The sequence below is a fragment of the Physcomitrium patens genome, chromosome 4 (assembly GCF_059467195.1).
Source record: "Physcomitrium patens ecotype Gransden chromosome 4, ASM5946719v1, whole genome shotgun sequence".
NCBI lineage: Eukaryota > Viridiplantae > Streptophyta > Bryopsida > Funariales > Funariaceae > Physcomitrium > Physcomitrium patens.
The window spans coordinates 22,234,509-22,254,503 of record NC_143413.1 but is presented as its reverse complement, the minus strand read 5'-3'; the positions used below and the strand labels follow the sequence as shown (position 1 = coordinate 22,254,503).

Sequence of the window (19,995 nt, the reverse complement as noted above, 5' to 3'; positions counted from 1 at the left end):
AGCATACCAAATGTTGCTTGACATTTGCGAAGTGAACCTTATATTCTGGTGGTACCTGCGCAAAGAACAACAGTTACTCCCGCCCAAAACTAGCCCCAACAGCCTCCAGAAAAGTCGCAATTAGAGGACCTCATCGACCTTCAAAATAAAATAAATAAATAAATAAAAGGGGTTCAAAAACTTCCGAAAGATGGAAACTGCCATTGAGATTATTTCCATGACTCGAATTATCCTAAAGTCCACGCACTCGGGTTTAAGCCCTCACATCACATTCTGACTCAACGCAATAAAGGATTGCGTGCTTCGAAACATTGACATCAATCGAAGCAGACCACGAAATAGAAAAAATCGAAAATTCTTATATTAAAACAAGAGAGTTTTTTTTTACATAGAGCCAATCTGCAGTAGCAAATGCTAGAATACGTCGCACTCAAAAGTGCGTACACAGAGCCCAGCTTCTGGGCACGATAATGTACAAATTGGTGCTGATCAATGACAAAGTTGGACTTCCTTTCGCTTCGTCCAGTTCCGCACCATACAGGATGATGAGCGACACAGCAAAAGCCCGCCTCCAGTGTACAACTCCGTTCTGAATCTGTGCGCCTCCAGTTCCTTGCTAATGGGCTGACCAACGCACTACCCTGTAAGAGCCGCATACTGCTAAAATCATGCTGCACACTCAATTTGAGCTTGACAAAAGCCTACGAGAAACGGGTCCTATCACGAGGATGCTGTCCCTGCCTCCCTCGATGCAGCTGGAGGATTATGATCGACTCCAGAACCCGGAATGCTGCTCTTCGTGATCCCACTTGTACCTGAAGCGCCAGCCATTTCGGACGAGGTTACCAAACTAGAAGACGACGCGGTGGGATGTCCTCCATGTGTCTGCCGCATCTACACATTGCCGCATGCTTCAGTATACGTTGCAATTGCAGTATCATAAAACCATGATTGTACACATCTCACACAGATAATGGCAATCCGCTTCATGCAAACCACTACTATGAGGAAACATTCACATTTACCTGCCCGCTACTCGCGGCCGGATTAGAAAAGTGTGTAGACACGCCTTGACGTGATTCAACAACTCCAGATTGTGAAGCACCAACTGCACTTGAACTAGTTCGGCTGGCCGGCATCGAAGAGCCTGCGGGAGGATTCACATGGCTGCTTGGTGTGCTGCCTACGCCTGCAGGATCGCCCACTGAACCATTCACCGGGTTTCTTTGACCACCCATAATACCTACCTGTGACCCTAGAAAGCCCCTTCCGTTCATCCCTGGACCTGCTCCTACTTTAAGGTTCGCTAACCCTGGGTCGCCTTGCACACCACCCACGCCTCGCGCCATGCTCCCTAAACCCACACCTTGGATACCTGAACCAGCCAGCGACGACATACCAGTGTTTCCATTTGAGTGCATGGTTGAACTTGCCAACATTGGAAATTGACCAGACACTGAACTGCTAGTGCGTGTTAAATTGTACATTCGTCCAGGTAGATGAGCTATTGCCTGGTTGGTTTTCCATTGGGAGCCCTGCGCTTCACCTGTGCTCAAGTTCAAAACAGATGGTAAGCCAACGAAATGAAAGTTCGGGTCGCTCATGCCCATCGGAATTGTCCCACCCAGCTGATACCGATTCTGTCCGGCCTGCAGTGTCATTTGGGAAGGACCACCCTGTCCCGTCTGCTGTGCACTCGTCTGCTTTACAACCGTTTTGCCGAGCTGACCCGGCATCGGCATACCCACGCTACTGCTAGGATGTCGCATTGGCAATCTGAACACAAGCAAACAAATTGAACACACTCAACATCGAAATGTGCAAATGCAATTACCTGATGGCTTCAAGTTCATCCAATATGCTACTAACAATACAACAATACCACTTACCTTCGAGGCGCTGCCGCCTGCGCAACATGACGACCCCATAACTGTTGACACTGTTGCGTTAGACCGACCGGAGACGCGGTCGATACCGCCTGTTGGCTTGAACTAGCGCCTGAACCAGCTTGCTGACCACTGGATTGTCCACCTGCTTGCGGCAGACTTCCCTGTTCTGCCTTGTTAATTACTCCCTGACATCAGCATTTCTATGCCTTCTTAAAATCCAATACAACTCATTTCTAAGAACTAACTAAAAACTCGCCACACTGTGTCCTTACATGGATGCGAACGGATCTTTTATAATTATAATAGCAACCTCAACCATACCTGCGCAGCTTGTTGGACTTGCTGGGACACCTTCTGTAAACCCACTACGGACGATACACTTGGTGATTGCACTCCATGTACTTGACCAACTTGACCACCCTGCGAACCGCCTGGGACGGTTCCAACCTGAGGTCCGCTCGCTGCCTTAGCAGCTTGGCCTACAGATTGACCTACAACTTTTTGTCCTGCTTGTAGCTGCCCGCCTGCTTCACCTTGCAATTGATCAATCACATTGCCAGACAAGGTGTTTGCCTGCCCTGGTCCTGTCTGAGGAGAAACACCCTGCATCAACTGCGTCCCTCTAATCCCACCCTTCCCATTCCTCAAATCCTGCTGCTGCACAACTTGCTGGGTTGTCTGCTGCGCTTGCTTCTGCATCTGTTTCGGCTGTGAATCCTTGTCTCCAGAATCATCTTGAGTTATCTGTACATCGGGCTTATTCTGCTGCACTAATCCAGCTGGAGAAGCTAGGGATGACTGCATGTTTGCCGAATCCAAAACTTGGGACCCCTGTGAAGGACCGCTAACTTGCTGCATTAAATGCTTTTGTAGAGTATTGTGTGCTTTTGGAGAGAGTATGTGGGATTGTGGGTTCAAGTTCTGAGAAGAGAAGCTGGGTACCCCCGGTTGAAGGGGAGAAACCACCATGTGCTGGGCTTGTGAAATAGCTGGATGACCTCTGAGTAATATTTGCTTCTGTTGCTGCTGCTGTCTCTGATGTTGCTGCTGTTGCGGATCTTTCATGCGAGTGAGTCCCGCATTATAACTCTGCGAGGATACTGGTAGCTGCAAATCGCGACGGTGCAGGATTACTATGCAGATCGTAGGTACTCAAAATGACCATCCCACACAGAGAAGACGACATGACCATGCGCACAACCACCCCCACAGGCCCATACTATCTTGAATCAGGGAAAAAACACCCCTTCACACACATGTAAGTTCATTGATCGCACATGTCAAAATATCAATTAACAGTTCACTACGCCATCTTAGGCACACAGATGGCGCACGTCCATACCGGCTGACTGTGTTGCTGCATTTGTGCTTGCAATTTGGTCGAGGAGTTGCTCGTATGCTGATGATGATGTTGCAATTGTCGATGCTGTCCTGGCTGCTGCTGCTGTTGTTGCTGCTGAAGTGATTGTTGGTGTTGTACAAACGACTGCTAAAGTAAAAATTAAAACATCTGTAAGCGCACCTACACATGCATATCGAAGTCTCCGCACATCTTCACCTCAAATTCATTCCACCTCAAGGGAGATTCAATATTCGCAAATACACTAAACAACTATTGAAACGCAAAAATGAGCCGATTCACACAGTAAAACGCAACAATCACCTGGTTTGACCCGTCCACTGCATTTGTCATATCACCCATCAGGCTAGATAGAGCAGAAGCGGCTTGTGTTTCGCCTTGTTGAGCCAACGACTGAAGCTCTTGAAGAACCAACAACCGTTGTTCCTCCGTGCAGCTCTGTAAAATCATCTCTGTTTTTCGTCATTTAAAGCTTAACACCCTATTAAAATACCCATATTTCCCTGCTTTTACCCACCCTAACATGCCTCAACAATCCACGATTCCCTCCACGTTCATTACTGCCAGCAAACAGTAAAGTCCAATAAAACCCCCACGACTAATACGTCATCTATTCAAGCAGGGAGAAATAAGATTACAACTTGCATGACTTATGCATGTCCCCATCTAAACATCAACACACAACTAAAATCCTACCAACATAAGTAATACAAACAAAACCAACCCCTGAACTGCAATGATCTTCCACTGTACCCAAGCTTTGCGAAAAGTTCCTCACCCGTGCCAAATTCACCAGCCCTGCGATTCTCCTCGTTCTGTTGGATCCAACGAAATTCCCTGATGAAGTGAGCATCCCGTTCAAACCAGCTGCATTCAAGCATCCTAAACCTGATCTTGGAAGGGACAGTCCATAGTTCAATTCTGTCACCATTGCCCCACTTGTACTGCTCGGCGACATGAGAAGTCCATTCGAATTTGACAGACCTCTAAGGACAGGTGATCCTGATGCAACTGAACCAGCCTGCTGTTGTACTCGCCGCGCATCGAACTCCGTTAGCTTGCTTGTCGCCATTTGCAACTTTGCATCCTCTTCGTTGGGAGGGTTTGTAGAGTTCACAGTGAACCTTTGACCATCCCTGGATTGTGAAACACTTATCCTAATGTAATTCCCACACCTTCATCATACAATACTTCTCATGGCATTCGCTGCATTGTATGCCACCATCTGACCAACGTTTCCAGCACGCATGGAAATCAAACTCCACTGACCCCACAATCAAGAAATGACTACAACTATGACTGAAACTCACAAACAAAACAAACAAACAATGCCAAGTATCAAACTATAAATCATATTCATGCAAAGTCCAGAGTCCCACGCAAGATTCGATACTGCAATAATCACGCCTTAAAAAATCAGATGAATATCTACTCACAACAATCGGCAAAAGTTGTGTCATTACCTAGAGGCAGTAGTGCTCATAAACGCAGGGGACACGGGACCTCCTACCAGATGCGAACTATTTGTGGCTTGCAACACAGGGGGGAGAGGATGTCCACCTGCTGAAGGTCTCATTCCAAGTCCAGGAATTGGTCCAACACTTTGAGCCCCCGCCACACTTCCCTGGAAACCATGTGCTAGGTGTGGAGTAAAACCGTCGCCAGGGCTCGTCACCCAGTCCGCCAATTGAACGGGACTAACATCCAATATATAATATGTCATGTCAGACTCTCCTCATGAATGCATCACACAAGGGAGGCACAGTTTGTTGCCAAAGCAATCCTAACCATTTATTCAACCATACCTTCTTTGTAATAAATTGGGAGGCTACAAAATATCAAGCTCCTACACACTGTTCCATACTTGAAATCCAAAATCGTTCACGCATATAATTACGGACATTCTCGCCAAGCACCTCAAATTATGCACAATAGACACCATAGAAAGTGACCCAGAACAACTGCAATTCACTTACTCAGGAGGAACATTGTAACAGAACTGAGAGATGACAACTTCGTGAGAAGGATGTGAAGATTGCAAGAGCTTTTGATCTTTACACTCACTCTGCAAGTACACACACACCGTATTAGGAGATAATCCGACACTGCTAATTGGTCACTCCGCTTGCAATGATATCACAGATGAAGTATATCTTAATGATCATCAAATCTGAAAAAAATCCACATCTAAGTTCCGTTTCATATCCTGCCGGAATACAAGCTTCTCACAGAAACCCTTCACTTTTCACACATTCAGCAATAAAATCGAACCAGAATGAATGCAATCTTTCTACGCCACATTAACTGCAACATATTCAAGAGCAATGATTAGAGTCTTCACCGGAGTTTTTTGAGCACCATACTTTTGCACAATTATGATAATTTGCTGAAAGTGCTTCAGGGTATCCTCCTCTGCTGCACACTGACCCCGCGAGTCCCGAACGATGCCCTGGAACACTCAATCATAGCTTTCACCGTTAGAACAATGACCCACTCAAAAGTTGCCACACAACGTAATTATAGCCTGGATGCGAAACACATAATACTCCAGGGCTATCGCAACCTAATTGTCCAAGCGCCTAGGATCATGCATCTGCAATAACTATTACTTTACTGCCTAATACTTCAGAAAATGCATGACATTTACTTTAGCGAACTGCTGCTGCGTTGAGGTAGGATCTTCCGAATTCTCCAACTCTTCCACACCTACTCTTTCCATCAGTGCTTTGTGCCTTTCTTTGCACTGCTGAGGTTTACGGTAAATACCCTGAATCACCACATGCAATAATGAAATGCTCAGATCCGATGCACTCCAGAAATGTTTATACATCTACACTCACTTATGGCATCGATAAGCTTCCTACTAAATGACCACCCTCAACACTGACAACTTCATGTATCATCTCTCGCACTTGGTATGTAATACGAGCATCGTTGGCCAGGCTACAAGGACACAGAGACGAAAGTATACCTTCAATTGCGAATTCGAACTCAACACGTCACTTACGAGTTCCCAATTCGGACCTAAATCAATCACAAGCGCAAGAATAGCCTGCACAACTCCTCAAACAGTTAACCCTTTGACCGTCCCGCAATCACGTCCATGCAAAACACATGCATGGATACACAAAGAGCCAATTCACTGAGCGTTCATGATCTCAACTCGCTGCCTCCCTCTTGAACTTCTCTAAGTCTTGCTGCACGAATTCGGCCATCATAGCCGCAAGCGTATCACACCTCAATTCAAAACACATGCTCATCTCTTAACCATCAAAACATCCAACATATCAACCGACAAAGTCTTCCAACACTTAACACCACAGTTGGCGTAGTATTACATACTTGATCTTCGCTAGCTGACCAAGGAATTCCCACTCCCGTCAGGGTACTAGAAAGAACCTGCAGAACATGCAGTGCCTAAATAAACGTTATCTTTGCATTCCACACAAATTTTGACATAGATAGCATCCAATGTTCCAATCACTCGGCTTCAAGCTTGCCGACCTAAACGTAAGCTGAAAGATATATTCACATCTGCAAGTAAAGCAATCTTGCCAACTCAAAAAAGCCCCTCACAAATTCCAAACCAGGGAAGACGAAGGAAAAAATAAATAAATAATAATGAATAATAAATAAAACAACAAAAACAAAACAAAAAATACAAACAAACAAACAAGAAGCAGAAGGAGGAGGAGGAGGAGGAGGAAGAAAGGAAGGAAGGGAGGGAGGAAGGGAAGGGGAAGTAAATTTCAACAAACTGAAACAACCATCAATTTATCATTACTAATGAACTTATCATTACTTATCATTACTAATCAACTTACTGACTAACCTTTTTCGGTCGGACCCTCCGATGACCGTCTCGCATGCTGGTGTGTCTATTTAAATAATTTACACTCACTCCAGAGGCAACTTGTTGCTCGCTGTGCAAACCAGATGTGTCGGTTGTATCGAGGTTTTCTTCCGCCTGCCTCACAGACTTCTGTTTCTTCGAGTTTTTCTGACCTGATATGCTTGGAGACCCTGACGCGACTAGTGCATCTGCAGTAGGTAGTCCTAATATATCAGCTCACCTTACTTGCTAAAAAACGCACCACCAAGCACAACACATCACCTCAAGCATACATTGTGAAACATGTTCCCAACGATGCATCAACTTACTGAGAACTCCATCGGATTCACCAATAGTTACCCAAGGCGTCTCTGCATTCCGTTTCCCCTGTAGAAACCAAGAGGGAATAGGACAGCATCAAACCAAGTGCGGCTCCGCGACTTTGGAACACAATAATCTCACATTCCTTCTAGTAATGCCGCATCACGAACATGCAATATTCTCAACCTTACACGTCTTAAATTACCATGCATAGCCCTACAAATCCATTAAAATTTCACTGCTCACCAAAATATACACTTACATCGTCTGGCAAACGAGATGACAATTTCACTCTACCGTAAAAGACCAACAAACGACTGCAACGCCAGCTAATTGGCTTACCTGCTCGGGTCGAAGATCATAGGCAATTCCAACTATATCCTGCAACATATGTAACATATGACTGCCTGAGAGTGTGCTCTAGGAAACCTTTCGCGAACATAAAATTCCAGTATTCCCTGAATGCAGTCACTAAACCACTAAATTGCTGAGATTCCGAGACACCAAGCGATTATATGAACATATCTGTATATTACCTTTACCGACTTGCCTACATCGTAAAACGACAGGCCTTGATATGACTTGGTCTTCTTTTTCTTCCTCTGCTTACTGTCACCTCCAACCACTTCGCTACTGGGTGAGTCGCTATTGATATCACCTTCACTAGAATCATCCATGGGCAAGTCATCGTCTTGCTGAGATGACAACCCAAACCCCTTCTGTGCCGGAAGTCCAACTGCACCTACACATACCAAACCATGCAAACAGAAAGACCACTATGAAAAGAGCGCTCCAAAAAATTTGCTTATTCGTCAAATCAGTATCCTCAAGCAGTATCACCAACTTCAAAATCACAATCATATATACCCAGAAATAGCCCATCCCACCCACTACAATGCTGCAAAAAATTCTGTCAATTACAGAAAGTCGGCATTACCTGGAGATGTGCCACAATGTGTGCCACGTGGTCGTGAATTCGCTGCTGATGACCGCGCGCGCTTCACTGGGATGCTTCCAGTTAAACTGTTCGGTCCCAAATCTCCACAAATGGAAAGTTTTTCCGCTACAAGAGGTGAGGGTATGCCCAACTCTGAACTCCGAACACCTGACAATCGATATGAAAGTCCTGATAACCACGAAATCCAAAGAACACAGGGAACCAATCTCAGAACGACCAATACCTTCATTTGACACACACTGCAAAATCAAGACAGCTAACCCACGCGGACCCTAAGCACTGATTACACACAATAAACACAGCACGCACACACACCATTTCGTACCTTGTAGCCCACTGCCATTGCTTTTTGCATCAACACTGCCCGTTTTAAATACCTTCCTCCGTTTCTTCTTCGCTATACGAGATCCTTCAATAGTAAACGCAGTAGGTTCGTCTTCCTGAGAACCTCCATCATTCAAGAAATTTCTATAGCTCACACCCCCTCTCGCGCCTGCTTCCTCAGGTGCTTCCGCACCAGCCAGAGCCCCCGCCTCGGTGATTGAAACTGTCTGCCTCTTTTCATACTCCTGCACGCAAGTACAATAATGTATTATCAACCTTGCTCATCCCACCCATTAAAACTTATCCACTTTTATCAACCAAATATCGATTAGAGGGCGCTTGCAATCTTAAACCACGACTCCATACCTTCTCGGACCTAGCGTATTCAGCTTCCACTGCTATTCGATAAGCTTCCATTACTCCAACCGGTACCTTGTAAAACAATGGTACCTGTAAAGTCCTTAAAGAGTCAGCACAACATTGCCTGCAAAACACTCAAAACAAACCATTCCCATTCGAATAACGCGCATTCCGAGCTTATTGTTGTCCTATCACCACTATTCGAGGATACACAATGGACACACAGCATATCCAATTCTTGCTACCCCAGTAATGTAGCTGTAACACTACTAGCACCTAACAAAACAACCGCAACAACGCCCACGCTTCAAACCCTCCCTCCGCCACAACCCGCCATCACACTATACACATTCGTGGGAATGTGATATGACATGCACCTCATGAACTTGCTCCAGAATGCTGATGCTTTCTCGATAACGCTTGGGAGTCGAAGGGACCTCGGCTTGCCCTATCCAGGCGAATCCTGATTCTTTCAAAAGCTGAATAGCATACTTCTGTAACCCACTTGGCTTCTCGTTTCCAGCTTTCTCAATATGCACCGATTTCAAAGATTCCTGATTACGGAAAAAAGAACTCATCACATTCAAGATGCCACAAACATGTTATGTTAGACCCCACGCAATGCTATTATTCCTCAATACTGTATAGGCACTGCTAAATACTCAGTTGCCCGATCGCACTGATGTGAAAAGATTTCATGTTGAATCTAAGAAAAAATGTGAACTGATAATAGTGGAACACCTTTACCTCCTCATTAACAAAAGAATCCACTTCCATTGGAATAACTTCAGTCTCATTACTCCTTCTCTTGGATTGCTCTTTTGTGGAAATTCTAGTTCCGGTTATTTCCTTGGTAGCTTCAACTTCTGCACTGTGCCAAAAATCCTTCACGGCATGAGCTAAAACGTTCGAGATTCTGCGTTGCTCCTTGAGCAAACGTGCTGCCAAAAACTCGTCTTCCCCCTTCTTCATAGCAATTTCCAGACAAACATGGGCAGCCTGATACCTCTTCCACATCCTCTCCTGAACAAATACACAAAGAACTGGAGTCAAACACACGCGCACACTGGATTCTGGACAAGCTCTCTACCTTCCAATCCATCAACACCCCTCACTCAGATTGAAGAGTCATAATGTGCGATGCAACGAAAGGCGGAAACTTGGACAAAATGAACAAGTACTAACACTCCATAGGTACTCAAGAAGCACCTCCTAACAAAATCAGCTAACTTACATTTGGTTGTTTCAGACACAAGATGATGACCGAGTACCTGCCAGAAGTCGTTGGCCATCCATCTCATTTCCTCCAACACAAAGTCCCAATGCGACTTTCGCCGCGAAAGTTCGGCAATCTTCTTCAAAGTCCTCCCCTCCTCGATTAGCTTCCTTTTCCCCTGTACAACCAAATTCATTCGTCGCATCAAAATCTACACCATAGACACCAAATACATGAACCACGAATATTGCATGCTTGTCTTTTCATTCGGAAATTCAGCTCCACCACCTTCAGATGCTCAGCCTTTTCGAGAATGAAGTCTTCGCGAGCCTTATTAGCCAGTTTATTCGTAAGATCGGCGTTACGTCGGTCAGCTTCAGATTGTATTGCTGAAACTTGTCCCTTCTCCCATGGCAGAACCACCCCTGGATACATACAATTTAATGCACCAGAAATACTTGTCGACAGTTCGATGATCCTAGGAGCACCAGCTTGGACCCCCGTTCTAAGTGCCTGAGGATGAGCACCAATGTTACCCTGACCCCTTGACTCCGCCTCTGTTGCGAGGTGGTTGGTCCTGTCTTCCGACACGCCTTCCTCCGAGTTCAAACTCAAGTGATGATTGTTGCCCTTCTTCGCGTCCACTCCTACCCTTCCTCTGTGCGCCATTTTCAATTTATTGCCTCCCCTTGAAAAGGCGGCCTTCTTCACTATCCGCCCATCTTTGTGCGCTAACGCGCCACTCAAACCATCCACAGCACTTTGAATGCAAGACTCCAGCATTCCCTGCACGCTCTGTGCCTCGGATCTGTGGTTCTCTGGCATAATATCATTCGAAGATCCCCGCAAGCTTGCTGCTGAATCGGACACCCTACCAACATCGACCCTAGGGAGGCACAACATAGAACCCACCCTGTCTCGTCTCTCCGTCGCCTGCTCGACAGTTCCTACATTACCTTCAACGATCTCAGAGGCATTTGTGTGCACGTCTTCAGCAGCTGAACCCCCTACCCGATTAGCACCTGCATCACGGATGGACCTCTCCCAAGAGGCGACTGTCAGCCCATGAGTCTCTTGTCTGTCCGCTAGATCATTCGAACGGTCTTTGAAAGTCAGAGATGAAATATCGGAAATTCTCTCTGTAACGCCAACACGGGAATCAACTCGAACATCGAAGGACTGTATGGCCTGAACAGAAGGTGCTGAAGCTTTGTCCCTGGAGCTCAACTCACTTGCGTGCTGCTCCAAGACCGGCCCACATCTTGCTATGATTTCGCCCACGGGCTCATACTGCTGGCTACTAGCTAATCCATTCCACTTGCTTGACAGAGCATGTGTGTTCTGATGTGACAAAACTTGGTAACTCATGTTCACCATAGCTCCATTCTCCACGTCACCAGAAAGAACATCACTCCTCTACCAAACGTATGCCAAGGGAACACGGTACCATTCTTCTGGCAATAACGAAACAACCATTCGCTATGGTTCTAAAGCTACAGAATTACTCCCCAACATGCAACAGACTCGAAGAATGGCTGCAAGTCCACAAAGCCTGACATTCATTGCTCCCCTAAAAATCGACCATCGTCAAATTTAACTTCATGGAATTTACGATGAATACCGCAAGGCTTAGAGGTTATCACATACGCCGACAACCAGGAGCAGAGCATAACCACCTCCTCTAAAACTCCAACTCCTTTCTGCGCTCCTCCTGGGCTCCTCCCAAGCCAACTCAAAATGCAAACGCTCATTCAATTAATCCCGAAACTGCTTCATAATTTGTCGTGCAGTAAAGGTCACATGTGGCAACAGAACGGCCGCTCAAAGTAACGACTTCAGCGAATTTTCCAACTTGAGCATTCTCAATTGTAGCCCCAGTTGGAGAGGACTCACAGTCTCCTATGGCGACTGCAGGGCCAGCTGCTGCTCCCATGGGACTTGGCTCTGCATTAACCAAGCATACACACTCCAGTCCACGCCCAGGGTACTACTTTATGATCATGCACTCTTTTCTCTGTCCCTTCTTTTCTTTTCTTTTGACAAAGCAGAAACTTCTCATGTTCACCTCCAACACAGAACCTGCACTGTCGTGTTCGATCAGAAAAATAGGGCATAACCCAGTAGACACCATGGCCAGCAACAATGTGAAAGGTTTCCCCAATACACCAACAAATACCTACTACATAAAGAGTAGACTAGACTACCCGTACATGGGAACATTCATTCACACGCAAGTAAACATTGTCACAATGCACAACCTGTGCAGCGTAGAGAACTAGTAAGCAAATCTTTCAGACTAGTTTCCAAAAAGAGAAGAAGCTACATGCGCCCAGTCAATATGCATTACACTGCTCCAGCTGACAGCAAGAGCTTCATCAAGACAACACCAGCAACTGCCACAGAACATCTCAGATGGAATCTGAGCCAATGCACTACCTAGGTTTGGTGAGGAGAATTTAGTTCCACTACTTTAAATGTTTAACAATTATCTATAACCATGAAAATCTGGCAGCACGCTTACTACGTAGAAATCACCAGAGAGGAAGATAATTCAATTTGTCAAGGACACGAGGGAATAACAAAGCTAGACGCAGCAATTTCACGGCCACCATACTCCTCCAAAATATTGAACCGTGCTGATTACAGTGAAGCAATAGATAATGTATTTCCTTCGTAAAGCTCATGTATCCGAGTTCTCACAAAACACACTCCGTTGCCTTCTCGTCAACCTCAGGTACACCGCTTAAGCATCGACACAATCCCGACTCAATCAAGCAGCGTCCCATTGTACAAACCAACATCACGGCATACTTACAAGTTGATCCCAAGGTGCTCTTTGGATGTTTGAAAGAGAGAAACTTCTCATCCCACCAAAAACACATGTCTAAGAGGAGGAAATAAAACTGATGATAAAGACGATAATAACAACAGCATGATTGTGTATAAAAAAAAATTAAATTAAATTAAACGCAAGACATGTGCACCAACGAGCTGAGTAGTGCAGAAGCCTGTCAAGGTCATGATAAAACTAACAAAGCAGCTAGAACTAGGCCCAAAAAAATAAAGCAAACTTCAGTGGAAGCGTCTTCCAGTTTCCCATGCATCACAAATGGCCATGGGCTAATAGTTTCCCAGCAACCCCGACATTTCACAAAGACTGATCAAAATTAGGAAGAAACCCCTCAAAATCCGACGCTTAAGGGCCCCACCCAACTTCGAAGACGGGTTTCATTCACGAAATAATCAGAGGAAGGTCACGAATTTCCACAGTAATGCAAACCCCACAAACAAAACCCTAGAATGACAGAAATCGGAATTATCCACAATACTGTAACAATAAAATCCGCAATTGGAATGGCGAACTTGAACGAACGGGACACCTAAAACTACACCGGATACCTGCGACGAATCTCCTCGCAAGAAACATCGATTTCTCAAAGGTCCCAATGCTATCTAGACACATGCCCCTAATATTCGATGCAGAATCACCCCCACAACACCCCACATATCAACGATTCTTCAAATTCAAAACTAACATACAGGGTGTGACCTGATTGCGCTAAGGAATCGCATGCATTACGTCGCAAATGCTTCCCAAAACGATTGTGGAGGTCGTCGACGACGACGACGAAGACGGAGAGGCTCCTTCGGGTTTGGAAGCCCAGCCCTTCCACCCTACTACTTCCCGTCGTAGACTATGCTCTCAATACAATACGGTCATCTCATAAAATACTGTATGCGCGTAGTCCTTCACGTTCCCTTTTAATACATTACAACCGCAAACTGAAGTCTGGGGTTAACAACGATCGTTCCTCTAGCGCTCTCGAACCGTATCTTATACGGATGTAATATTTTCGATTCATTCGTCGTCGTATAATGATACCGATTCAGCCGACAAAAAGACTTTAAGTCATTTCCGAAGCTTGCTCTACCGACATCAATCAACGGAAGCTCCAATTCTGGAAAACTGAGGAGGAGAATAGCTCACCGGCTATTAGTATCGTGATATGCTTTATAGGTCCGCTCATCATTGTTGTTGAATAATTTTTCGATTTGGAGATATGAAGGAACAGAATGAAGAGATGAATTCATTAGAAAACTGGCGATTCATTGTTCGTGGCAGAGTTTTATTGAGTATTGAGTGCCTCAACAAAGCTCTGTCATGCATTCAGTATGCAAATTGGAGCCATGAATGGCTTAGCAAACATGTAGGGTTACATTTTTAAGCTAAACAAAAAATAATAATAAAGATAAAAATAAAATAATTTTTTTTCATAAATAATGTAAGACATGATTTTGGTGGAAATGTTGGTATATATTATGTAGCAAACAATATTAAAGATTAAATTTGAATAACAATTAGAATATGTAATATATCAAAACAATACAAAACAAAAGTGCATAAAAGAGTAATAAAAACAAATATTTATATAGAAAGAGAGATATAGAGAAATAGAGATAATTGTTAATACTACATTGTTAATACTACATCTCCATTTGATATTGTTATGCCTAATATAACCTCTTTATAGATAATTAATTAGCTAATTATAAGCTTCTTTCTTTTATTCATTTTTTCTTTTTGTTGCTTTAAGAAAAGATGGTGGTTCAAAGGGAAACATTGAATATTTAATTATAAAAAAAATTACAAGTTGTCTTTTAAAAAAACATAAAATTTGCCTCAAATATTGCTAAATTCAAAATTATGTGACTTTTTTTATTTGGCTATCAAAAACATAAATAATAATAATAATAATAATAATAATAATTTCATATTTGGATCAATATTGGATTTATGTAATAAGTTGCCAAACATGTCCTACGTATAGAAGTTTGTTTTTAGTCAATTTAAATTGTATGGAAGACAAGTATGATATAGCAAAATCAATTAGAGATGTATTAATAATTATATATATATATGCATGAATATATAAATAATTATTCATTAAAATATATATAAATATATATAAATTTTATTATATATATATTTTATTATTATATATATATATTTTTTATTATTATATATATATATATTTTTTTTTTATTATTATATATATATATATTTTTTATTATTATATATATATATATTTTTTATTATTATATATATATATATTTTTTATTATTATATATATATATTTTTTATTATTATATATATATTTTTTTTATTATTATATATATATTTATTATTATTATTATTATTATATATATTTTATTATTATTATTATTATATATTTTATTATATATATATTTTTTATTATATATATATATTTATTATATATATATATTATTATATATATATATTTATTATATATATATATTATTATATATATATATTTATTATATATATATATTATTATATATATATATTTATTATATATATATATTATTATATATATATATTTATTATATATATATATTTATTATATATATATATTTATTATATATATATATTTATTATATATATATATTTATTATATATATATATTTATTATATATATATATTTATTATATATATATATTTATTATATATATATATTTATTATATATATATTTATTATATATATATTTATTATATATATATTTATTATATATATATTTATTATATATATATATATTTATTATATATATATTTATTATATATATATTTATTATATATATATATTTATTATATATATATTTATTATATATATATTTATTATATATATATTTATTATATATATATTTATTATATATATATTTATTATATATATATAAATACAAGTCCATTTTATTTTATGAATTTTTAATGAATTATAACATCAATATATATATGTTAAGGACATGAACCTCAAAAAACTAAAATGTCAATATACTCTTATACCACTTGAAAAGACTAAAAAATCATTCAAAGGTGATATAATATTAAATTATAATAGCTATTGCCAAAGATAAAAAGACTAGAAAGTCTTGAAATAAGATGAAGGATTAGAAATGCGTTGATAAGAGTAAAGAAGGCTTTATTCTTGCCTCCATATATATTCTTAATTAAGAGCTAGATGGCAATATCTTATAGGACCTCCAAAATGTGTTGACTTTGTAAGATACATATCTTAACTTGTAAGGTAAGTTTTCTATATGTGTGCCACATAGTTAACTTATTTTGCAAGCTACTAACATGTAGTTAATTTGTTGATCAAATTTCTAATCTATCAAACAATTACAAATATATATATAAAGTCAAAGCAACATCTATGAAGCTTCTAAAAAGAATTTCTATAAAATATTATAAAATAAATCTATTTTTATCTACTTCTACTTAATCACATAGAAAAATATTAGAGTAAATATGTATGTCTAGGATATTGCTTCTCCTTTTAGAGACAAGTTCTATGAGGAGCGATCATCATATGTTGAAAAAATCCAAGATGCAACATATTGCATTTGCCACATACTCTAATCTTTGTTTTCTTTGAAGATGGTTGATAGGTCCTCTTAGTCATTTATAATATTTTATATTAGGAAAAAAAGTTCATTCTATTATTTGATTATTTTTGAGGCTTTTGTAACTCCCTTCAAATAAAACATTTGGAATACCATCATGAGTTTTTCTTATCTCTAATAAAATCACCAAATATCATGAATCTCTTCCAAATTCAAAAAACAAAACATGTTGTATCTTATCATATATTTGAGGAAGGACATGTTGTTCTTGAGGATCTTCATCTTGATTACATCATCTTGAATGTTGTAACAATTGCAATGTCTTGTCCAATAAGTCAATAAGTCATAGCTATTAAGTTCAATCTACTAATTGTTGATTTTTTATCTCCTTAACATCACAAATATACAAAATTTACAAATAAGAGTAGTAGATAGAATGTTATCTTTTCCTAGATCTTGTTTCTTTTATAGCAAAGATTTTCTTTATTTTAATTTTGATAGATGTTGTCAATAAAAAGACTCAATCTTCTTTGTTGCATTAGCAAGATTTTTTTTTTTTGCTCCCATGCATGTTCTCATATTAAGCAAAGTCTTGCTTGAGAATATATTAGGCACTTGGCTGTGGAAGATAGAAAGAATTTGCAACAATAAGTCCTAACTTTTCTAATAAAATCATATATAAATTGCTATAGAAGCTTAACAAACATAATCAAGCATCAGTTAAGTCTAATTATTATTATTATTATTATTATTATTATTATTTTTTTTTTTAAATAAATTATAAAAGAAACATAAGAAAATCCTAAAAAAACCTAAAAAAATTCAAAAAAATCCTCATAGAATCTTAAAAGAATCTAAAAGAATCCTTAAGAAATCCTAAAGAAATCCTAAAGACATTCTAAAGAAATCCAAAGTAAACCTTGAACCAAACCAAATTATAATCTTAACAAAATCCTAACCCTAACCAAATCCTAATCTTAACCAAAATCTAAATCCTAATCAAATCCTAATCCTAATCAAATCCTAATCAATTTTTTAAATCTCAAACAAATTTCTAACAACCTTATAATAGATTTTGAAATTCAATAACTAATGTTTGAACCATTGATTTCAACTCAAATTTTATACATTCTTCACTAATTAAGTTAAAAATAAGTACAAAAAAAATTGAAAAAGATCAAAATTATCAAATAGACAATAATCTCAAAAATGTATTTAAGTATCAGCTGGCTTACTTCTCTAACCTTGATGCCAATCTCCTAGAGCCAATTACTCCTAATTGAACCATTACTTTACTTCCAAACTTTACATACTTATTAGAAATCAAATTGACTACTTTTAAAAAAAAATTACTTCAATCTAACTAGCAGTGTCGGAGTAGAGAGAGTTTGCCTCAAGAAAGCGCTAGGCTTCTGGCTACCACTAAATATTCAATCAAGTCTAAGATATAAAAATACCAAATTATATATATGATATTTTTTCTTTTTAGGCAATTACATCAGAACACAAGCCCAAGTACCAAGAAAATATCCAAATGTATGATAAAGATCTTAAAACCTTATATATCCTTATAAAAGATGTTTCTCAAATTTCAACAGATCATATCTCACGGTCGGACTGTCCAAACAATCTTAAATTTTATATGAAGTACTAATATACTTTCAAAAACTTTCACAAAAAAATTCAACTACAAATTTGTTATGAATCTTGGGATATTGTCAAAATCCTAATAATAGCTTTAAATCCTAGCTTACATATACTTGTGTGCTAATTTCTTCATATCTCACAAAATAAGTACTTAAATACCATGAAACTTTGATCTATAGATTTTTAACTTAATAACTCACACTTATGAAAATTTTGAGCCAAAAATTCGCCCAGGAACTCAAGATATGGCTCCAACCATTACAATCAACAAAATGACTCACTTACTGCCTTTGAATTACATGTATTGTCTTCAAATGTCTATAACTCCTTCATCCAAACTTGAAAGTTGTCAAATAATATATGTAAAGTTTAGCAAAGAAAGTTTCCTCTCCAACTCCAGTTGTCGAACTTTCATTGCTCTTTGTACGCATATGTTATGCTTTAAAGAGTGACAGTAGCTACAAATTTGACACCTTAACTTTGAACACTTATATCTCCTTCACAAAAACTCGAAATCACACAAATTCTTCACCCAAATTATACCCAAAACCTTGAACTTGCTGATCCTAGCCTCCAAAGCTCGAATGAATTCGAAAGAAAAATCCTAATTCCTAATAAGGCCTTGGGCAACCTCCTTGAAGCCCATTGGGCATGGCCTTTGACCAATAGGAATGAAGTTTCCTATTCTTTGCCTTCATCCAACCATACCTTGCTTTCATCTCTTCCAATAAGCCTCCTATTTGTTAAGATTTGCTTCTTTAGGCCCTAACTTTCTCTTAAGCTTTATACTAAATATCTAAATCTTACATAATATAAATACTATAATCAAAATAGATAAATCTCTAAATAAATTTCCTTATATTAATTTTTTTAAAATTTATTTACTAACCACTCTAATCTACATCAAGACTTATAAACATATTATATGTCTTAATTAATTTTTACATACTATAAGCAATTATAGTATGACAGCGGATTCATAAATATCTAAGAAAACCTCACTAGTTCTCAAAACCTTGAATTTCAAGACCATAATCTACAAAAAATCTTTATGCTTTTCAATCTGATTATTTGATCAAATCTAAATTCATAACACACATCAAGCACAACTTTGCCTACAAACTTAGAAAATTTCATCTATAGATCTATTACCAAGCTCCTAAAATTTTTCAAAACATCAACCTTATTTTATTTTCCAAAAATCAAAGTCACTCAAAACAACATTGGCTTTGCAAAGCACTTAAAAAGTCATTATCCACTCAAATCCTTCAAAATTAGAGCCTACAATAATCTTATTAAGTTTGCTCTCCAATCTCATTCTCTGATCAACCAAAGAACTCCAAAATTGTTGTCAAGGCTTGATTTTATGCCTTGAGATCTAATTTCGATCCTAGTTGATAACCAGTCTTTTTTAGGTATCAATTCTTATCCCTTTTGATGTAAATTCTACTAAAATCAACTCTTCACTTCCTTTTACATATGTCTATATCTTTTATTTTCTAATCTATCTTATTTTGCCTTATTTATGGCTCTACAAAGTAAGTAAAAGTCACTTTTTAAAAAAGGCAACATTACTATTAAAACTTTTAATACATTCTTATCTTTTATCTATATTTTTTTATTTTATCTTTTAACTTGGTTCCTCTATAATAAGATTTATATTATTAT

General features: G+C 39.0%; 1 protein-coding gene across 22 annotated transcripts; it reads right to left on the bottom strand.

Moving 5' to 3' along the window:
- Positions 1-339: 339 nt before the first annotated feature.
- On the bottom strand, positions 340-14,058 carry LOC112281003 (uncharacterized). 22 transcript variants are annotated; one of them, XR_016502758.1, is made up of 26 exons: positions 13,660-14,049; positions 10,549-12,339; positions 10,316-10,438; positions 9,792-10,067; positions 9,422-9,598; positions 9,051-9,134; positions 8,686-8,929; positions 8,340-8,528; positions 7,939-8,144; positions 7,745-7,783; positions 7,411-7,468; positions 7,082-7,290; positions 6,592-6,666; positions 6,221-6,301; positions 5,897-6,016; positions 5,591-5,698; positions 5,226-5,314; positions 4,713-4,946; positions 4,028-4,385; positions 3,553-3,687; positions 3,232-3,378; positions 2,211-2,996; positions 1,890-2,074; positions 1,512-1,776; positions 1,026-1,375; positions 340-894 (listed from the first exon to the last, which is right to left on the bottom strand). XR_016502758.1 is itself a non-coding variant. In XM_090250168.1 (26 exons), the coding sequence occupies exons 2-26, from the start codon at positions 11,635-11,637 to the stop codon at positions 721-723; spliced, it is 5,742 nt and encodes a 1,913-aa protein (XP_090106294.1). In that variant the 5' UTR covers positions 11,638-12,339; positions 13,660-13,933; the 3' UTR covers positions 340-720. The 22 variants fall into 22 exon arrangements, 19 of the variants coding, with proteins under 19 accessions (XP_090106294.1, XP_024372819.1, XP_090106295.1 ...); XR_016502759.1 differs by having other exon boundaries at positions 340-885; XR_016502760.1 differs by having other exon boundaries at positions 3,232-3,375; positions 13,660-13,935.
- Between the last annotated feature and the right edge of the window lie 5,937 nt (positions 14,059-19,995).

Coding starts and splice junctions, on each gene's coding strand:
- LOC112281003 (XM_090250160.1), bottom strand. CDS start 11,637: ATGGTGAACATGAGTTACCAAGTTTTGTCACATCAGAACACACATGCT. Junction 7,469..7,744: donor ATGATCTTCGACCCGAGCAG/GTAAGCCAATTA, acceptor TGGTTTCTACAG/GGGAAACGGAATGCAGAGAC. Junction 5,315..5,590: donor ATGGTGCTCAAAAAACTCCG/GTGAAGACTCTA, acceptor GTGTACTTGCAG/AGTGAGTGTAAAGATCAAAA.